This window comes from Rhea pennata, chromosome 33 (assembly GCF_028389875.1).
Source record: "Rhea pennata isolate bPtePen1 chromosome 33, bPtePen1.pri, whole genome shotgun sequence".
Classification (NCBI taxonomy): domain Eukaryota; kingdom Metazoa; phylum Chordata; class Aves; order Rheiformes; family Rheidae; genus Rhea; species Rhea pennata.
The window spans coordinates 526,641-541,657 of record NC_084695.1 but is presented as its reverse complement, the minus strand read 5'-3'; the positions used below and the strand labels follow the sequence as shown (position 1 = coordinate 541,657).

Sequence of the window (15,017 nt, the reverse complement as noted above, 5' to 3'; positions counted from 1 at the left end):
GCCACTCTCGTTTTCAGACTGCTCAGGTGGCCGCCAACGTAAAAGCCACAACAAAATCCCGGCTGTTACACGCACACAAAGCTCGGTGCTCTGGCGGGTGCAGGCAGCTAGAGCTAAGACTTAACTCATACAGATTCTCTGGCGAGGGGAAGGAAGGAGCCCTGAGATTAAGGTGGCAGAAGTCGTCCATTTAAACATTTCACCTTCTGATTCGCTCTCTCTGGGCTCTCATGCGTGTGAGGCCCCAATTCACATTAAAAAAAAAAATCTGAATTGGAGCTGAGTTTGGTTTTAAAGGAACAAAGCAGGAGGGTGGCACAGAGCAGATGAGAGGATGAGAGCCAAGGAAGGGGCATGGGGAAAAGGGTCAGCAGCAAAGCAAGCTGCAGTCCTGGGAGCCAGGTCCGAGGCTCTGGCAGGTTCGGGGCAGCTGCAGGGGGAATCACAGGGAACAGGGACTCACTCTGCCTTTACGGCACGGGGGAAGAGGGCCAAGGCTGTAGCAGAGAGGGATCTGTAGGACTAAAAAAAAAAAAAAAAGAAGAAGAAGAAGAAAAAGCCAAGATTGGATTTCTTTAGGTAAAGGGTAACGGAGGGGAGGGCACCCTCCAGAGCCAGAGACATCCCAGTTGCGCAATGGCGCGTGGCAGGACCTGGGACACCTCTTACTCTAACCGCAAACACGTGAAGCACACGTAACCCAGGTCAAGGAGGAGGAGAGAGGGAGGCCGAGCCAGACTGCGTGGCACCGAGCAGCACAGCAGAGAGCCCAAAAGAAAGTTCCTTTAAGATTGACTGATATGAGCGAGAGCATCTCGATGGTTTTAGGGCTCGCAGCCCAGGCAAGCTGGCCCTGCAGAGGCGCTCCGGAGCGCAGCGACAGCCTCCGGCTTTGCCCGGTTCCGAATCGGAAGCAGCCCGTCGTGGGGCTGGTGCCTCGAGTCCTTAATTGTCAGATCTCCACCTTCCCGTCGCCCGGCACAATCACGTTCCCACAGCCAGTGATGGACGAGTAGCCTTGCACAGAGCTAATCATCGTGTGGGAGGCAGCCGAGAGGCCCCTGGGAGGACTCCTTTGTTTTGCAGAAACATCTGGATGGTGCTAAAAGAAAATGGAAGTGTCTGAACACTTGGGAGAGATGGGAAAAGGCACGGGGCCCTCAAAGACCGTCAGAGCAACAGTCTGAGGTCTCTGTGCGCGTGGCTGGAGGTTGCACGGAGCAGAACGTATAAACTTCCCTGGGAAGAGCGGGCCAGGCGCTGCCTGCGCTACGGCAGGGCGACTGCCTCACCAGCACTGCCTCCCTCTTACTACTCTTTTCGCTGTAACCGAGTTAGAGAGGCCTCGTAAGACTCACTTTTGAGACCAGAAAGCATATTGTGCCTGAGATGCAGACACTTTTTCACAGGTCTCTGTTCAACTGGTTAAAAAGCAGCAGGTAAGAAAGATACCTGGCTCTGGGGAACTCCGTCTGCCGGGTAATCCAGCCGCCCTTGCTTCACCTACCAGCCCAGCGCCAACCCGAATCGGCCGGAGCCGAATCATCTTCCTCGGAAGCGGTACCCTCGCTTCCTCCGCCAGCGAGGGATTCGGACGCTTGGCCAGGGACCGAGCGTGGGGGCAGTCGCCCATGGACTGAGGCAATACCTGCACTCTCTCCGCGAGGAGATGGGAGGCTCTTTGAAGGAAAGCACCAGCCAGGGGTTTGGAGACTGCTTCTGCATCAGACACTTCCATTTTCTTGGACTGCACATGTGAAGGTGAACTCCAAGCCCGGAGCAGTGGGATCAGGGCCCCTCCACCCACCCCACCGCCTCCAGAGGGTGTTGCTCGGCCACCAAAACTGAAACTTTTCCGTTTGGCGGAAACATTGCCTTCTGCCTCCTCAGAAGTGAGTTCGCTTGAAGGAAAAGCTGTCTTTGCTGGCTGCATGATGAGGTTTAAAGAAGCAGATGGGTTACCCAAGGTTTGCCCCCTCCCTGCCACCAGGACAACCGCTAGTGATGTCTGGTGGGCACCCAGGAAGAAGACGGCTTCCTGCTAGAGACCTCACAGGGTTTTTACACCAGCCGCGCAGCGCTCTGACGCGGTGGCCGGCTCCTGGGTGCACTTGGGGCCCAACCTCATAAGCCCAAAAGGCAGCTGGGAAACGAGCAGGAGGAATAACAGGCCTCCCCGCCCCCACCGGCAGCGGCTGCTGCCAACAGGGGAGCGGGTTCATCCCCGCTGCGCGTGCCCAAGCCACCGGCCACGCGGACGGAGCTCCCCGCCGGAGCACTCGCCTCGCTCAAGCCCGTGCTGCAGCTCAACGGGAACCACGTCCCACGACGGCTGCGGGAGGTTCTGCGCTAGCAGGGTCCAGTCCTGTCAAACCCACCAGCGCCGAGGTTCTGGATCCCTGTGCCCAGCACAGCCCATGCCTAAACCCTGAACCCCAGCACCCGACTCTTCCTATACTTGTTCCCAGCAAGTACACAGATGCCAAACAGCAGTTTTGCTGTGCCCCCGTTTACGGTGGGAGCCCTAAGCCCTTTTTCTCAGCTCGTGAGGATGGTGCTGGGGCCATGGGAAGAGACCACGTGGGGAGATAAAGGGAACAGAGGGAGTTTACATCCCTAGACTAAGCCCATAAACCCAGTAACTCTGCTCCAGGAATCCTGTTCTTCCTCTGCTGTCAGCGTACTCAATTCTGTGAGGCAAGAGGTGCTATTTTGACATTGGAAGTTCCTTCTGGCAGGGTCACATCCATCACTGGGTGTTGTCTATCAGCACTATCACACTATATGGGTACTTACCAGTATCTCACCCTTTAGGTGCGCAAAATTAAAGGGGGGAAAAAAAGCAGGACGAGGAGATAGAACAGTGAAGAAAAACGAAGTGATGGAAGAAGAAGAGAGCAGGAAGCACAAAAAATGGTAGGAAAAAGCAGAAAAACAGCAAGAGAAAAACAGTTACATGCTATTAATTATAATTTTACAGTGTTAATATTTCATTACAATCTTTCCAAACAAGAGGCAATGTCTGTATTACGTACTGCAAGACCTAACACCATGCAAGGGGGCATTTCCAATCCTGCTCTCAGTCATGCACACTAGATAGCGAACGCCCCTCTCAGAACTGGAAGGCTGCATGGCGAGACAGAACTGAGGCCGACACGGCTGCCAGGAACGTCCCTGTGCTAGTCTTGGTCCCCGCTCCCTCTGCCCCCTCCCCAAACAGCTAGTTTGCGATAAATAAAGGGGCCGGGACCAGGACGTTACGCTGGCCCCTGCCCAGACTTGCCCACGTCTGAGGACACAGGGCTCCTCCAGCTGTCCCAATCCCATTACTTTTAGACTTTTAGCTTCTCTGGAGCGAATGCTCCCACCCCATGAGTCAGAGTTCTGTTTCCTGTCTGCAACCCCAGTGTCAAATATCTCTTTCTCTCAAGGAGGGAGTTTGTGGATCGACCTGAATGCAGCTTTCTGAACTGCAGAACGCAGCTCTTGGGTTGCTCTGAAGCACGGTTGGAGCGGGATCCAAGCCTAGACAGCTACCTCTGCCCCAAGCTATGAGGGAGACCGCAGAGTTGCCAGGCTATACCTGATTCGGGATGGCTCTCTTCTTGTTCGTCTGGGTGTTCCTCTGCTGTGCACTGGAATAAGAACAGAACACACACAGCTTTACGCAGAGAACGCCAAGCAAACGGCAAGCGCTCAGGGCCCACGCAGCCACAGAGACTGAGCCACGCTGTTTGTCTACGGGCTACGTCGACCCTGGAGGTAACACGCTTCCCACCGGGGCCATGAGGAGTGCTGTAAGGAAGAGCTGAGTCCTTTGGGGGTAGCCCATCACCTTGAATTCGGACAAGAGCACCCAGACTACTTATTATTCCTTATCGTTATTGTGCACTGCAATGCAGCCAGACACCTTTCCAGAGTTTTGTCCAAGACTGAATGTACACGAGAGCAGTACCATGGGACGCGTATGGGGCTTTCCAACCTGGACAGCTTTATCTCCTTCCTTACAGTCCTTATCTCCAGGCACATGGGTCATTTATACTCCCCACATGTTCCACAGGGACAAAGTTACAACTTGCAGAGGAGGAGAAACCAAGCAGATCAGCAGTGTTTGCTAATTCAAAAGGCCACAGAGAGTTCAGGGAGTTGAACTCACCAACCCAGCCAAGCTGATATACCCAACTCTCCCTGCCACCAGAAGGCAGATAACCAGAAGGACTAGTCTCCAGAAACACCTGCAGCCTCCTAGTCCCCCCCAGGTTGGAAAAGAGCATACCTGCACCAGAGGGAAAGCTACCTGTCTCTCCTGAGCAACCAAAGAGACGCGGGGCGAGGTGCAGGACGTAACCGTTAGTCAGGAGCAGGAACAAAATCCATGAAAACAGTTAGAATTACGGCAGGACATCCCACAGAGAAGCAGTTTACAAGCAAAAAATGGGGTCGTTTCTCTGTGGGAGGTCACTGCAGAACCACGTTCACAGCAGCCACCGTCCCTACAGCCCAGGATGTCCCTAATCTGCCACCTGAGGGAATTTGGGAGCGTGGACTGAGGGAAGATCGCTCTTTACCTGCTCAGTTCCTCACACTGCTCTCTAAACCCCTGCCCGGTGTGAGGCCGAACACCAAGCGAGCCCGATGCCTGGTCTGACCCAGCGCAACAGCTCTGCTCTCATCCGGGATGAGAGAAGCTCTCGCTTTGCTGAACGTCACTGCGGGAGCACTTCCAAAGCTCAGCCTGGCGGAGGCCTCGCCACCTCTATCAAACACCCCTTCAGCCTGCGGGGAGGGGAAGGTGCAAGCAGGGCTCTCCCGGTCACTCGGTACATACTGTTTCGGCAGGTACCCACCCTGTCGTCAAGTGCTGCTCAGTGTAACAGCTGGGGAGTGGGAGAGTTTCAGAGGAGTCCAGAAGAAAGAGTGAGATGGTTCAAAGGAAAAATAGGAGAGATTAGGAGAAGAGGAAGGAACTGCGAATGAATGTGAAAAGCAGAGACATAAAAAAAGAGGGGAGAAAAAGAAAACAGAGGAAGAGTAAGTGAATTTAAAGAGAAGGAAGCAGTGCAGGCTTTGACTGGCACTACAAACAATGTGACTAGCCCAGGGCAGAGCTGCATGCTTTGCTCTTTCTTTGCAGAACACTTGAGCTAGATCTCTTGGCAGCTCCAAAAGGTTATCACAGAGTTAGGGATGGGCTCACGGAAAACACACGTGAGCCTGATGTCCTCAGGCAAAGAGTCAAAGTTGAAGACAGACAGACTGACAGAAGGGAAACCTCCCCCCCCCCCCCCAGCCCTTCTCTGTTCCTGGTCCTGCCTGCTTGGGCAGATGATTACGGGGGATGAGCTCGAAGAACGTGGAGACATTCCCGCTCCAGCCCAGGGACAGCAGCTCCACTGGGACACACAGAGTCATTTCACTTTCCCTCAGTGCGGCCGGGGGCATGGAAAATCCCCACCTCAGCTAAAGGGTGGTGACAGCCTTGACTACTTGACTTCATCGCAAGCACTCCTGTGAGAAGGCCCTAAGCAGTTCTAGTTCATCAGTACGGGACTAAACAATCTGACTCCAGTTTTTCATGCATTCTGCCATAACAAGCAGTGTTAACAAACCCTGCTTCAGGCTAATATCTGAAGCAAAGGAAAGATGTGGGGCAGCTCAGATCTTCCGGCCCTTAAAGACTAGACCAGGTGGCAAGCAAAGAAGTGGAGCTCCTGTGCAAATCTCATAGGCATCCAGAATTGTTTGAACCCAGGCGCAGCAGACACTGACACTGTTTTGGTGGATAATGCTGGCTCTTGGGAGACTCTTCCACCAGTTGTGACCCCAAAAGGGTAATTTAACATCCCGCACACCTCATCTGCAAACTAGGGACAGGACTGTTAACTTCATTTATAAAAAGTTTGACAAAAACCCCACCCCACTGACCAGTTACCTACTTGGCAAACCCGATAAAGTCTTCGTGGTTAGTGTTGATGTAGGAGAGCTCAATGTCAATCAGCAGAAGAATCTGGAAAGAGATTCACAGGTTAGGAGTCCCACAGGAACAGCTGGCCACCTCCTGCTCTAGCAATGCTCAGAGTCACCACAGAGCCCCAAGGGACGTTGCCGAGCTCAGGGGCCGCCCGGGCCCGCATGGAGAAGCCAGATCTCCAGCACTCTGCGTTGCTGCCGCGAGAGGGAGCTTTGGGATTGCAAGCGGGAGCAGCCGGGTGGCCAGTCCGACCGCGGGCTGAGCGCACAGGCAGGATTTGCTTTGTCCTCAGAGAGGAGAAGCACTAAAAAGCTCCGCTTTCTCCTAGCTTTCTAGGTATGTGCAAGCCTGGGAAGGTGCTCACCTGGTCCTTCGTTTTGCCTTCCCGTTCCCTGATGTGAGTGGTAACAATCCTCTCCGTCTCCTCTCGTAACCGGGGGTAGGAACCAAGCTGAAAAGAAAGGGAGAAGGCCAGGGAAAACCGCTGCTGATCAGACCGCGGCAGCCTCCAGCGCTTATCACAGAAAGCTAGCCACAAAATACACTCACAAACGCAGAGACAGAAGGGACCGAGCCCCAGTTCTGCCTGGAGGACACAACTGGGGCTCAGAGATGGAAAGAGCAACAGAGTTGATTCTCTTCACTAGATCCGACAAGACAGCAGAATGCCCTTCCTGGGGCATTAGAAGCATGCTCATCATACGCATCAAGTTTCTCTTCCCACCCTCGGGCTCAGGGCTAAGCAGATCCAGATTTTCAAGGCACGAAGCGCGAGCTACCGCTAAGCAAGGCAAAGGAGACGGGTTCTCGGCAATGCAAGGCCTCAGCTACGCTAGCAGCATTTTTAGCCTGTACTGTTACAAGGGGGCGAGCAAACACCTGTGCAATATGTCTCGGCAGGACCCGTGCCGTGAAGCCAAGTTAATGCTACGACTGTGTTTGCTGGCACTGCCAGCAAGTGTGCAGGTGTCAGAAGGATGCAGCGTCCCCCCAGATTAGCAGCAACCGTGCTGTCAAACTCACTTTGGTTGGCTGGGTCCTGAGAGCAAATATATTCCAGATGTTCAGATTAGACAAAGAGGGATGAATTAAGACCCATTACCTTTTCAGCACACTTTTTAATGACTGTGGCCAGCTCTGAGACCACCAGATCAACACACTTCAAACTGGGCTCTTTAAGCTTTACAATCTGTTTTTTCACTATGGCTTCAAAGGCCATGTCGGGCGTGAAGAGCCCCGTCCTGCATCATGCAGAGAGCGAGAGCGAAACACCAAGTGGAGTGCAGAGGGAAAAATAGCAACAAAGACAGAAAGAAAAGAAAAATGAGATTAAAAAAAATTTTTTAAGGTTAGTAACATGCAAAGGAAAAAGCTACAGTGCCTGCCTGGTGAAATTCCTTCGGACCCCTTGGAGCTGTTCTGCAACCAGCTCAGGTAATCCCCTCAGCTTCCTTTCGTCTCCCGTCCAACCAGTCTGAGCAGGGACACAAATTCGCAGCTGCAGGCCCACAAACACATCCTGCCCCGCTGGTCTGGAGACGGCTTTGCAGCAGTGCTGAACGTGCTGATCTGCGGATGCCTCGCGTCCGCTTTGCCCCAGTGCGTCTGGGAGGGCGGCGTTACCCCGAGCGTGGGAAGAGCCCTGGAAGCCTCCTCGACTCTCTTGAGTCTGGACCACTTAAGATCCAGCTCTAGCAAACTGAATTTGAAGTCCTCTTTCGGGTAGGAGCCTCCCTCCGTCTGTTTGCGACTGGTGAGGTCCGCTCCACAGCTGCCTGGAGGAGGACTAACCTCTTGCTCTGGCAGAAGCAGCACTCGCTAACCCGAGACATCGTCCTAGCACGCATCCACCTGAGCCCTGTGCAGGCAAAGCCTTGTCCCTCGGTCAGCAGGGCGGCTTGCTTGCAACATCTCTCCTCCCTATTACCCTTCCGGCTGACGGATTCCCTGAGGATTCCTCTTTTTGTCCCGTCTAACCTGGCACCGAAGGAATTTCAGCAGTAAGCGCCGGCTTCTTCACATTACCCAGATCACAATAAACCACACTGAGCACAAAAGAGCGCAGAGCTCCTGACCCGCAAACCAACCCCCGCAGGTCCTACCACTGACAGAACCAGATGAGCGTTTAAACTGCTCTGCTCCGCGAAAGCACTCTGGGTAGCCAACACCACAGTGACCTTCTCTTTCTCGCCTGGTCCCTGTATGTAGTCAAAATCTTTCTTTATTATATTTTTTGGGGGTGGGGAGGGGGAATATAAACATTGCAAGAAGAAAACAGGAGCTCTTTCTCCTGTTCTCTTTTAATGCATTTCTTTTGTTTCTACAAGAATGAGGTTAAAAGACAGTCACCCTCAGAAGCCAGTTATTAAATACGGAAGCGGCCTGTTCGTCCAGGGCCATCACACAGCTTCAGGGTAATTAACACTCCAAGAACAATGATGATGGGGGAAACCTTTTGAAATGGAAATGTGCTTGTTATCAAGCAGCTGGTTAATTGCAGACATTGAACTATAGAGTCTAAGCAAGATAGAAGGCTGTTTGCTGGAACTGCCGCTCCCAGCTTTTCCTTCCATTCCCCACGGGTTCCCAGAGTGCAGCGAAGCAGCAGTTTAAACTGCAGCTTGAGGAGACACGTGCTAAGAGAGGTACCGGGGTGCAAGAATAGCCTGCCCACCTGCCTGGCTCACGCCTCGCACCAGGAACAAAACCTCGGCAGCGTCCCTTCCGACCCGCCACCATGCGCCGCAGCCCGGGCTGGCTCTCGGGGCCCCGAGAGCCTGTCTGCGCAAGAGCCGTGCCACCCCACGAGGGTGGGTCCTGCCGAGCGTCGCCCAGAAGGCCGGGGCAGGGACGGGAGCAGAACTCCCGGCTCTGTCCATCGCGCCGCCTGCGAGGCCTCAGCGGCTCCGCGCGAGCCTCCAGGCGAGCCCAGGGCCACGGAGTCATCCCCAGGGCTCGGTCGCGTCCCCGCTCTGGCGCAGATAGCGCAATTTTGACCAGAGGAAGCTCTCGGCTGGAGGAAAGGGGCAGGGCTCTGGGTTAGGAGATGCATCAAAGGTCAGAAACACTCAATTTGCTTAGGGAGCTCCCAGATTTTGTTTCTTTTTTTTTGGAGGCGAAACCAGGCAAAGCAGGCAGGTTAGAGCATCACTCCTGCTTCCCCATCCCGCTGGTAGGAAGAGGCTGGATTGCCTCCAGCCAGTTCAATACCTTACTGGTACACTGTCTAACTGTATTGATTAACTCCTGAATAACGAGGTCGACACACTTCAGACAAGGCTCTTTCAGCTTCACCACCTGCTTTTTCACAATGGCCTCGAATGCCAAGTCTGGGGTGAAGAGCCCCGTCCTACAGGAGTCCACACGCGGGGCGAGAGGGCAGAGACATGGCAGAGAAAAAAACAAAATGGGTGATCAGGTTTAGAGGCGATCGGCTGCACCCTGACGAGAGAGCAGCAGCACCACCCTGGAGAGCAACTCCCTCCCCGGACAGGCAGGCCACAAGCTGGGACCGTCCCGTTCCTGGATCCGCGGCGTCGCTGAACCCCGCTGCTCCACCACCCTCAGCTGGGGCTTGCACAGCACGGCCGAGGGCGCAGGGCTGACACCTCCACCTGCCCCTTTCGCGGGCCACGGGCCCTGCTCTCTGCAGTCGCGGGGTGGGAACACCTCAAATTAGGGCGCTGCTCCCTCCACGAACGGGAGCGATAGCCCAGACTACCAGGCGCACTGACACCGTAAGCAGGTGGGAAGCGGCCTTTACAGCAGCGTTTAGGGAACAGGGATACACCAAGAGCAGGTCAAATGACTCCTGGGGAGAGTAATCAGGCAAAGAAAGGAAACGTTAGATTTCTTTCCCCATCGTGACAGCAGGCCAAAGGAGAGCAGGTGCCTCAAGGGGAGGACTTGTATCTAAAGCAACTCCTCTCCTATGCTCCTGGTTCAGTGCTGCCAGGCTCCAGGCACCCAAGAGTTCTGCACCGCGTGGGCTGAGCAGCTTCCACACAAGGTGAGCTACTTCCAAACGAGACAACTCTGGTCCCCAGGGCACACACCTACAGCCAGAGCCTGGATCCTTATTCTTTTAGCCAGGAGGTTTAACTCATGTTTCCCAAATCTCTCTCAAGGTTATTTCTTCCCCTGCTTGAGGAAATAAAAGAGGGAAGAGAAAAACTATCTCAGTGTCTGAACTGAGGGCATAAGGGGAACCTTTCTAGATCAGCACGAAGCAGCATCTGTGTTCCAGCTGTCCCTGGGCCCTAAAGGAGGAGGGCTTGCCTGTCTCTGCTAACGCTCTGCCGAAGTGACAGAGCGGGGGGGAAACTACATGAAGCAAAAATCAGCAGGACCGTTAAGTTACCCCTTTAATTCCCTCTAAAAGATCCCAACATGGAGTGTCTATTCTCAGCAAATGCTGGTCTCCGCCAGACACTGGACAATGAATTGACAGTGACATGTATCGCCCCTCGCTCGGCAGGGATATTCCGATCGCACGTACCACACGGACCAGGCTTACTGATCTACCCTAAGGAAAACAGGATCCGCTACTGCACTGCTCCGATACTTGCCTCACACCGTGGATGTTTTTAATTGCATAGCTTATTTCTCGTCTCAAATCCTTCTCGTCGAACTCCATCTAGGTAGGGAAGAAAACCACAATCAGATTTTACAGCGAGCAGCTTCTGGTAACAACATAGGTGTGCAAGCAGGTGCTCACTTCAGCCATTCTCTTACACCATCACAAGAGGCAGGCAGGTGCCGGTCTGAAGCCGTTATTGCCATCAGCCTGTTAGGCACCTTACAGTCAGGTTAAGAGAAGCTGCTCTCTGTCTCTAAGAGATTGGCTCGCTCCCCGTGCGTGTGGTTTAACCATCTCAAATTCTGACAGATCTTGCTAGCACCCAACAGGCAGACAACTTCTCATTTTGGCATTGTGCTCCTTACTCTAAAACATCCTTCTTGCAGGACTAACACTTAAACTAGAGGTTGGGCATCACCATCCAGAAACATCAGCCTGCTTCATCTACTAAAACACAGAAGTGAGGTTCTAAGAAAACATCCCTTCCTTCTGCAAGCACCTTGGGATGCGGAGAAGAGAACGGCTTCAGCTCCAGCAGCACATTGCAGGGCATGGCTGGGCGAGAGGGAGTTCAGCTCATCACCGGCATCAGGTCAGGTTTAAGAAACAAGCACGCAGAGCAAACATGCCCCTTCTAACTAGCAGCAGGCAGAAAACCAATCACATTCTGCTTTGTGCAGGGACAGAGAGTCTACCAAACGCTATTTATGCAGAACAAGCGTCCCCAGGACAGCTTTACCTTCACAAGCTCAAAAGGAAACCGCTCATGGAAAATGCGATTGATTCTGGCACCCCCGGAGAGTTCGAGTGTGTCCACCTGGTCTCCAGAACCTTCAATCCGCTTCTCGAAGTCCACACCAAACTGCTGGACCATTCTGTGGAGAAGCAGCAGGATTATAAAGGTAGCAGCTGACTACAACAGACGACAGGACGGACAGCCATCCAGGCTGTCTACTACAGTCAGCAACACGCCACCAGGGCCACGTAAAGATTCTCCAAATCCCCTGTGAGATCAGTGCTGGAGGGCACAGAATGGCTTCCAGGTGCCACCTTAGTGCTGCTAGAATTGGCAAGGCCTTCCATTAGCACCACTTGTTTCTACTGACAGGATTGCTCTGGGCATCGGGCATTTCCTTGCAAGGGGCCACTAGCCGAGACAAACGAGCCTTCCATGAAGATCGAGGTAACTTTAAGCCTCCTTTGCCAGGTGAGGCACCAGGATCGAAGTATTGAGTGGGAGAGACCTACTGTAACAAAGCTTTGGTTTTTCGCGTGGGGTCATCAGGGCGGAAATTCTTGTACTCCTCAACCTCCTTCTCCAGGGACAGCAGCTGACTCTGAAGTTTGCTGCGCAACGAAGGCAGCGTCTCCCGAATGTGGTTGGTCAGTTGCTACAAAAGAATTGGAAAAGTGAGTGCAGCAGTCCACCTGCCTGCAGACTGCCTGCAGGAATTCCCCTCTTCCATCAGCAACAAACACTATCAGCAAAAAAACATTCAGGAAGCAGCGCAGCTTTTACTCTCCACAAACAGAAGCAGAAACTCGCCCAAGGCCCTGGCATGGCAGAAAAGCTCTTCCCTCTATACAACACTAAATTGCCAGCAAACCAAGCACAGAGCTTTGTCACAGCACCTGCAGTTCAGCCTACCTGGTTAAGGACCTTCTGCAAGTGTGGGGTGCCCATCCGGTCTGCCATGTGCCTGTAAGCCGGGTGAGAAAGGAAGAACTTCCGTTCTGCTGCCAGTGCTGCCCTAATGTCCTTCTTACCATCAATGTCCTTCTGGCTCCGGTTAACGACACCGATGTAGCCTGCAACAGGACACATTGGCTCTTGCTACGGACAGACCCAGCCAAGAGCTGTCCGAGCAGGGCTCTGCGATTCTCTGAATTGCCATCTGTGGCAACTTTGCTTTCCTCAGAGTGCAACACCTTCAGCAAGAAGGGTCTGGGCTCCCCTGCAGACCTCGTTCAGAGATAACAGACTGCACAGGAGTTGCCCTTCAACTCGCTCTGAAATGCCACCCTCTCTGTATGAAAGATGAGGGTGTAGCAAGGTCATGGCGGGGACGATATGGGGCAACACAAAGCCTTCAAAGTTCATTATACCTCTTCGTAAAGGAAGCAGCTTGTTCTCCAGCACATCCCTGGCATCTGTGCCTTCATCCATCAGATCCAACTTGGTGATCACTCCAATTGTCCGCAAGCCTGAGGCAGCCACACAAAAAAAGCAAACGATCAGTCTTATTTCAGAGAAGGTATTGAAAAGAGGCATGCAGGTGCGTAACCAAAACGAGTACGAACTCGCCAGTTAAGGACTGGAACTGCTGACACTTTCTCAGCCATCAGAGGACCAGAAGTCCTCTGTGAGAGGAGGAGAGATGAGAACCACATTTGGTTGCAAAACGGTGTAACGGGTTTCTGACGCTCTCCTGTGACAGCAGTTTTAGACTTTACGACTCGATACCTGGGCCACTCAAACCCACACACCACCATGCTGCTGCAGGGCTCAGAACAACTGCAGGGACAGAGACAGGCAGCAATATGCGTCTGTCTTACCTTGAGGATCAACTTCTTTTGCCATCTTGAGCGCATCTGAATTGGCCAGATCCATGTTGGCTGGCGTCACAGCGAGGATCAAGCTGCTCTCCCTGCTTATGAACTGCATGATCATGTCTTTGATCTGGTACTCAATGTCTTGAGGTTGGTCCCCCACTGGCACTTTGGTGATACCCGGGAGGTCAATCAGAGTCAGGTTCAGCACTGAAAGGACAGAGACCGCATGAGTTTGGGGTCAGAGGTCTGGAGTTGGGAGCAAATGGAGCTTCAGCTGTCTCTTCAGCTCTGGATCCATGCTTCTGCCACCCTTGCAAGTCCCTCTGAAGGAGCGTTGATGCTGTATTTGCTCAGATGGCAGCCACATGTCCCCAGGCTGGGATAAGACAGGCTAGATGTGCACAATGGCCACTTTTTGCATGTTAGGACACAGAGCGGGGTAAAACCCATAGCTGCTATGTATGCAAACGCCCGCTTGTCTTTTTTCACTAGGCGTATTAACAAATGCTAGGGCCTGTGTGCAGAGCCCTAAGGCAGAAAAACACCTCGCTCACCGTGCGGCGAATAGACGCGAAGGTTGATGGGGATAGGAGAGATGCCTTTGTTCGTTCCGGTGACCCTGTCCGTTTCTGCTTCGATTTCCTGCCGCACCTCGTCAAAATCCGTGAACTTTTTGGACTTGCAGTGCAAAAATTCAGCATATTCTGAGAGAGATAACCCACATACACACACAAAAAATGAGTGGAGAATTTGGCTCCTATCTCAAGCCCAGCCCAGTAAGACACATGCCGAGATTCAACTGTTTTATAAATTCTCTACACCATGAAGCAGAGCCAGACATTCATTTCTGTGCAACACCAGAGCAGCCAGCTTGAATCTGCCCCAGCAACCACGCAGAAACGGTGCCCCAGAAAGGCACCACGGGCTTGCCCAGGGATTAACCTGGTTGTGTTCAGCCTCCTGACTGGCAGCAGCCCCAAACAAACTTGGCCTAGCAGCCTCCTCTGGCTGAGGAGGGAAGAACGGGACAATGGAGGCCAGCAGACTCAGGCTGAGCAAGCCGACACTTTGCCTGCTGCCTCTGCACTGGCAGCAGCTGCTTTGATGTGGACTTCAAGTTACACTTTCCCTGCCAAAAAGAAACTGCCCTTGGGTGAGATGCTGGCAGCCAGCCTACGCTGGCTCCAGCTAGTGAACCTCAACGTCAGAATGGCCGTGTTTGTTTTCACCCAGGCCTGTTTGCCTTTCAGCCCCTGCTGATTGCTTTTTAACATTTTATTGCTGGGACTCCGAATGCTGAAGAAAGGTCCGAGTCTTCAGCTGCCAAGATGCTCTGAGTGCTGGTGCGCCTAGGAGGCAGGGCAGCACCCCCCAGTGCTGGCAGCAGGGCTCCAGCTGGCTCTCGGAGACACGCAGGTGCTGGAGACCTGGGCCCTCGTCCTCGCGTTATCCCCGCTGCGGTGTGACTGGGGCACGACTGCCCCGTTGGTGAGGAGTCATTCCCCAGCCCCCTGCCAAGGAGGAACCGCAGCTCCCCTCCACCTGTGCCGAGAGCTCTGCTTTATTTACTTGTTTACTCCCGAGATTTATCATTTCATTTCACTCCACACTGGAGCTAACAAGCCCAGCAGAGCTGCAGGCACTAGCAGTGCAGAGAAATGCCTGACCCTAGGAACTCCTCTCCAAGTCCAAGTAGCAGTGCCAGGAGATAAACATTAACTCAGCCCCAGCTCCTCGGTGGGAAGATGCCTCAGAAGAGAATCGGCCTGAAAAGAGCTGCTGCTTCTGGGCCACGGTACAAGTCCGGGAATCCTGAGCAGGGAGCTCTGTCTCTCTGAACCACCCATCTGCTCACAACGGTTCCTGCAAGGTGCCAAAGGGCCTGGATCCAACCCGTACCAGAAGCCCAGGAAA

The 15,017-nt window shown here is 53.4% G+C and overlaps 1 protein-coding gene across 5 annotated transcripts in view; it reads right to left on the bottom strand.

Moving 5' to 3' along the window:
• Window positions 1-15,017, bottom strand: part of DNM2 (dynamin 2) — a 40,212-nt gene that overhangs the window by 13,569 nt on the left and 11,626 nt on the right. For 2 of the 5 annotated variants that reach the window (XM_062598505.1, XM_062598500.1), the window contains exons 3-14: window positions 13,658-13,807; window positions 13,107-13,310; window positions 12,657-12,755; window positions 12,199-12,359; window positions 11,799-11,941; window positions 11,290-11,425; window positions 10,540-10,607; window positions 9,182-9,320; window positions 6,336-6,422; window positions 5,937-6,007; window positions 3,584-3,635; window positions 2,797-2,808 (exon numbers count right to left, since the gene is read on the bottom strand). In XM_062598505.1, coding sequence (XP_062454489.1) covers window positions 2,797-2,808; window positions 3,584-3,635; window positions 5,937-6,007; window positions 6,336-6,422; window positions 9,182-9,320; window positions 10,540-10,607; window positions 11,290-11,425; window positions 11,799-11,941; window positions 12,199-12,359; window positions 12,657-12,755; window positions 13,107-13,310; window positions 13,658-13,807 — 1,322 coding nt within the window. Of the gene's footprint in view, window positions 1-2,796; window positions 2,809-3,583; window positions 3,636-5,936; window positions 6,008-6,335; window positions 6,423-7,073; window positions 7,213-9,181; window positions 9,321-10,539; window positions 10,608-11,289; window positions 11,426-11,798; window positions 11,942-12,198; window positions 12,360-12,656; window positions 12,756-13,106; window positions 13,311-13,657; window positions 13,808-15,017 lie in introns of all 5 variants that reach the window. The other 3 variants (XM_062598501.1, XM_062598503.1, XM_062598504.1) reach the window with 3 other exon arrangements.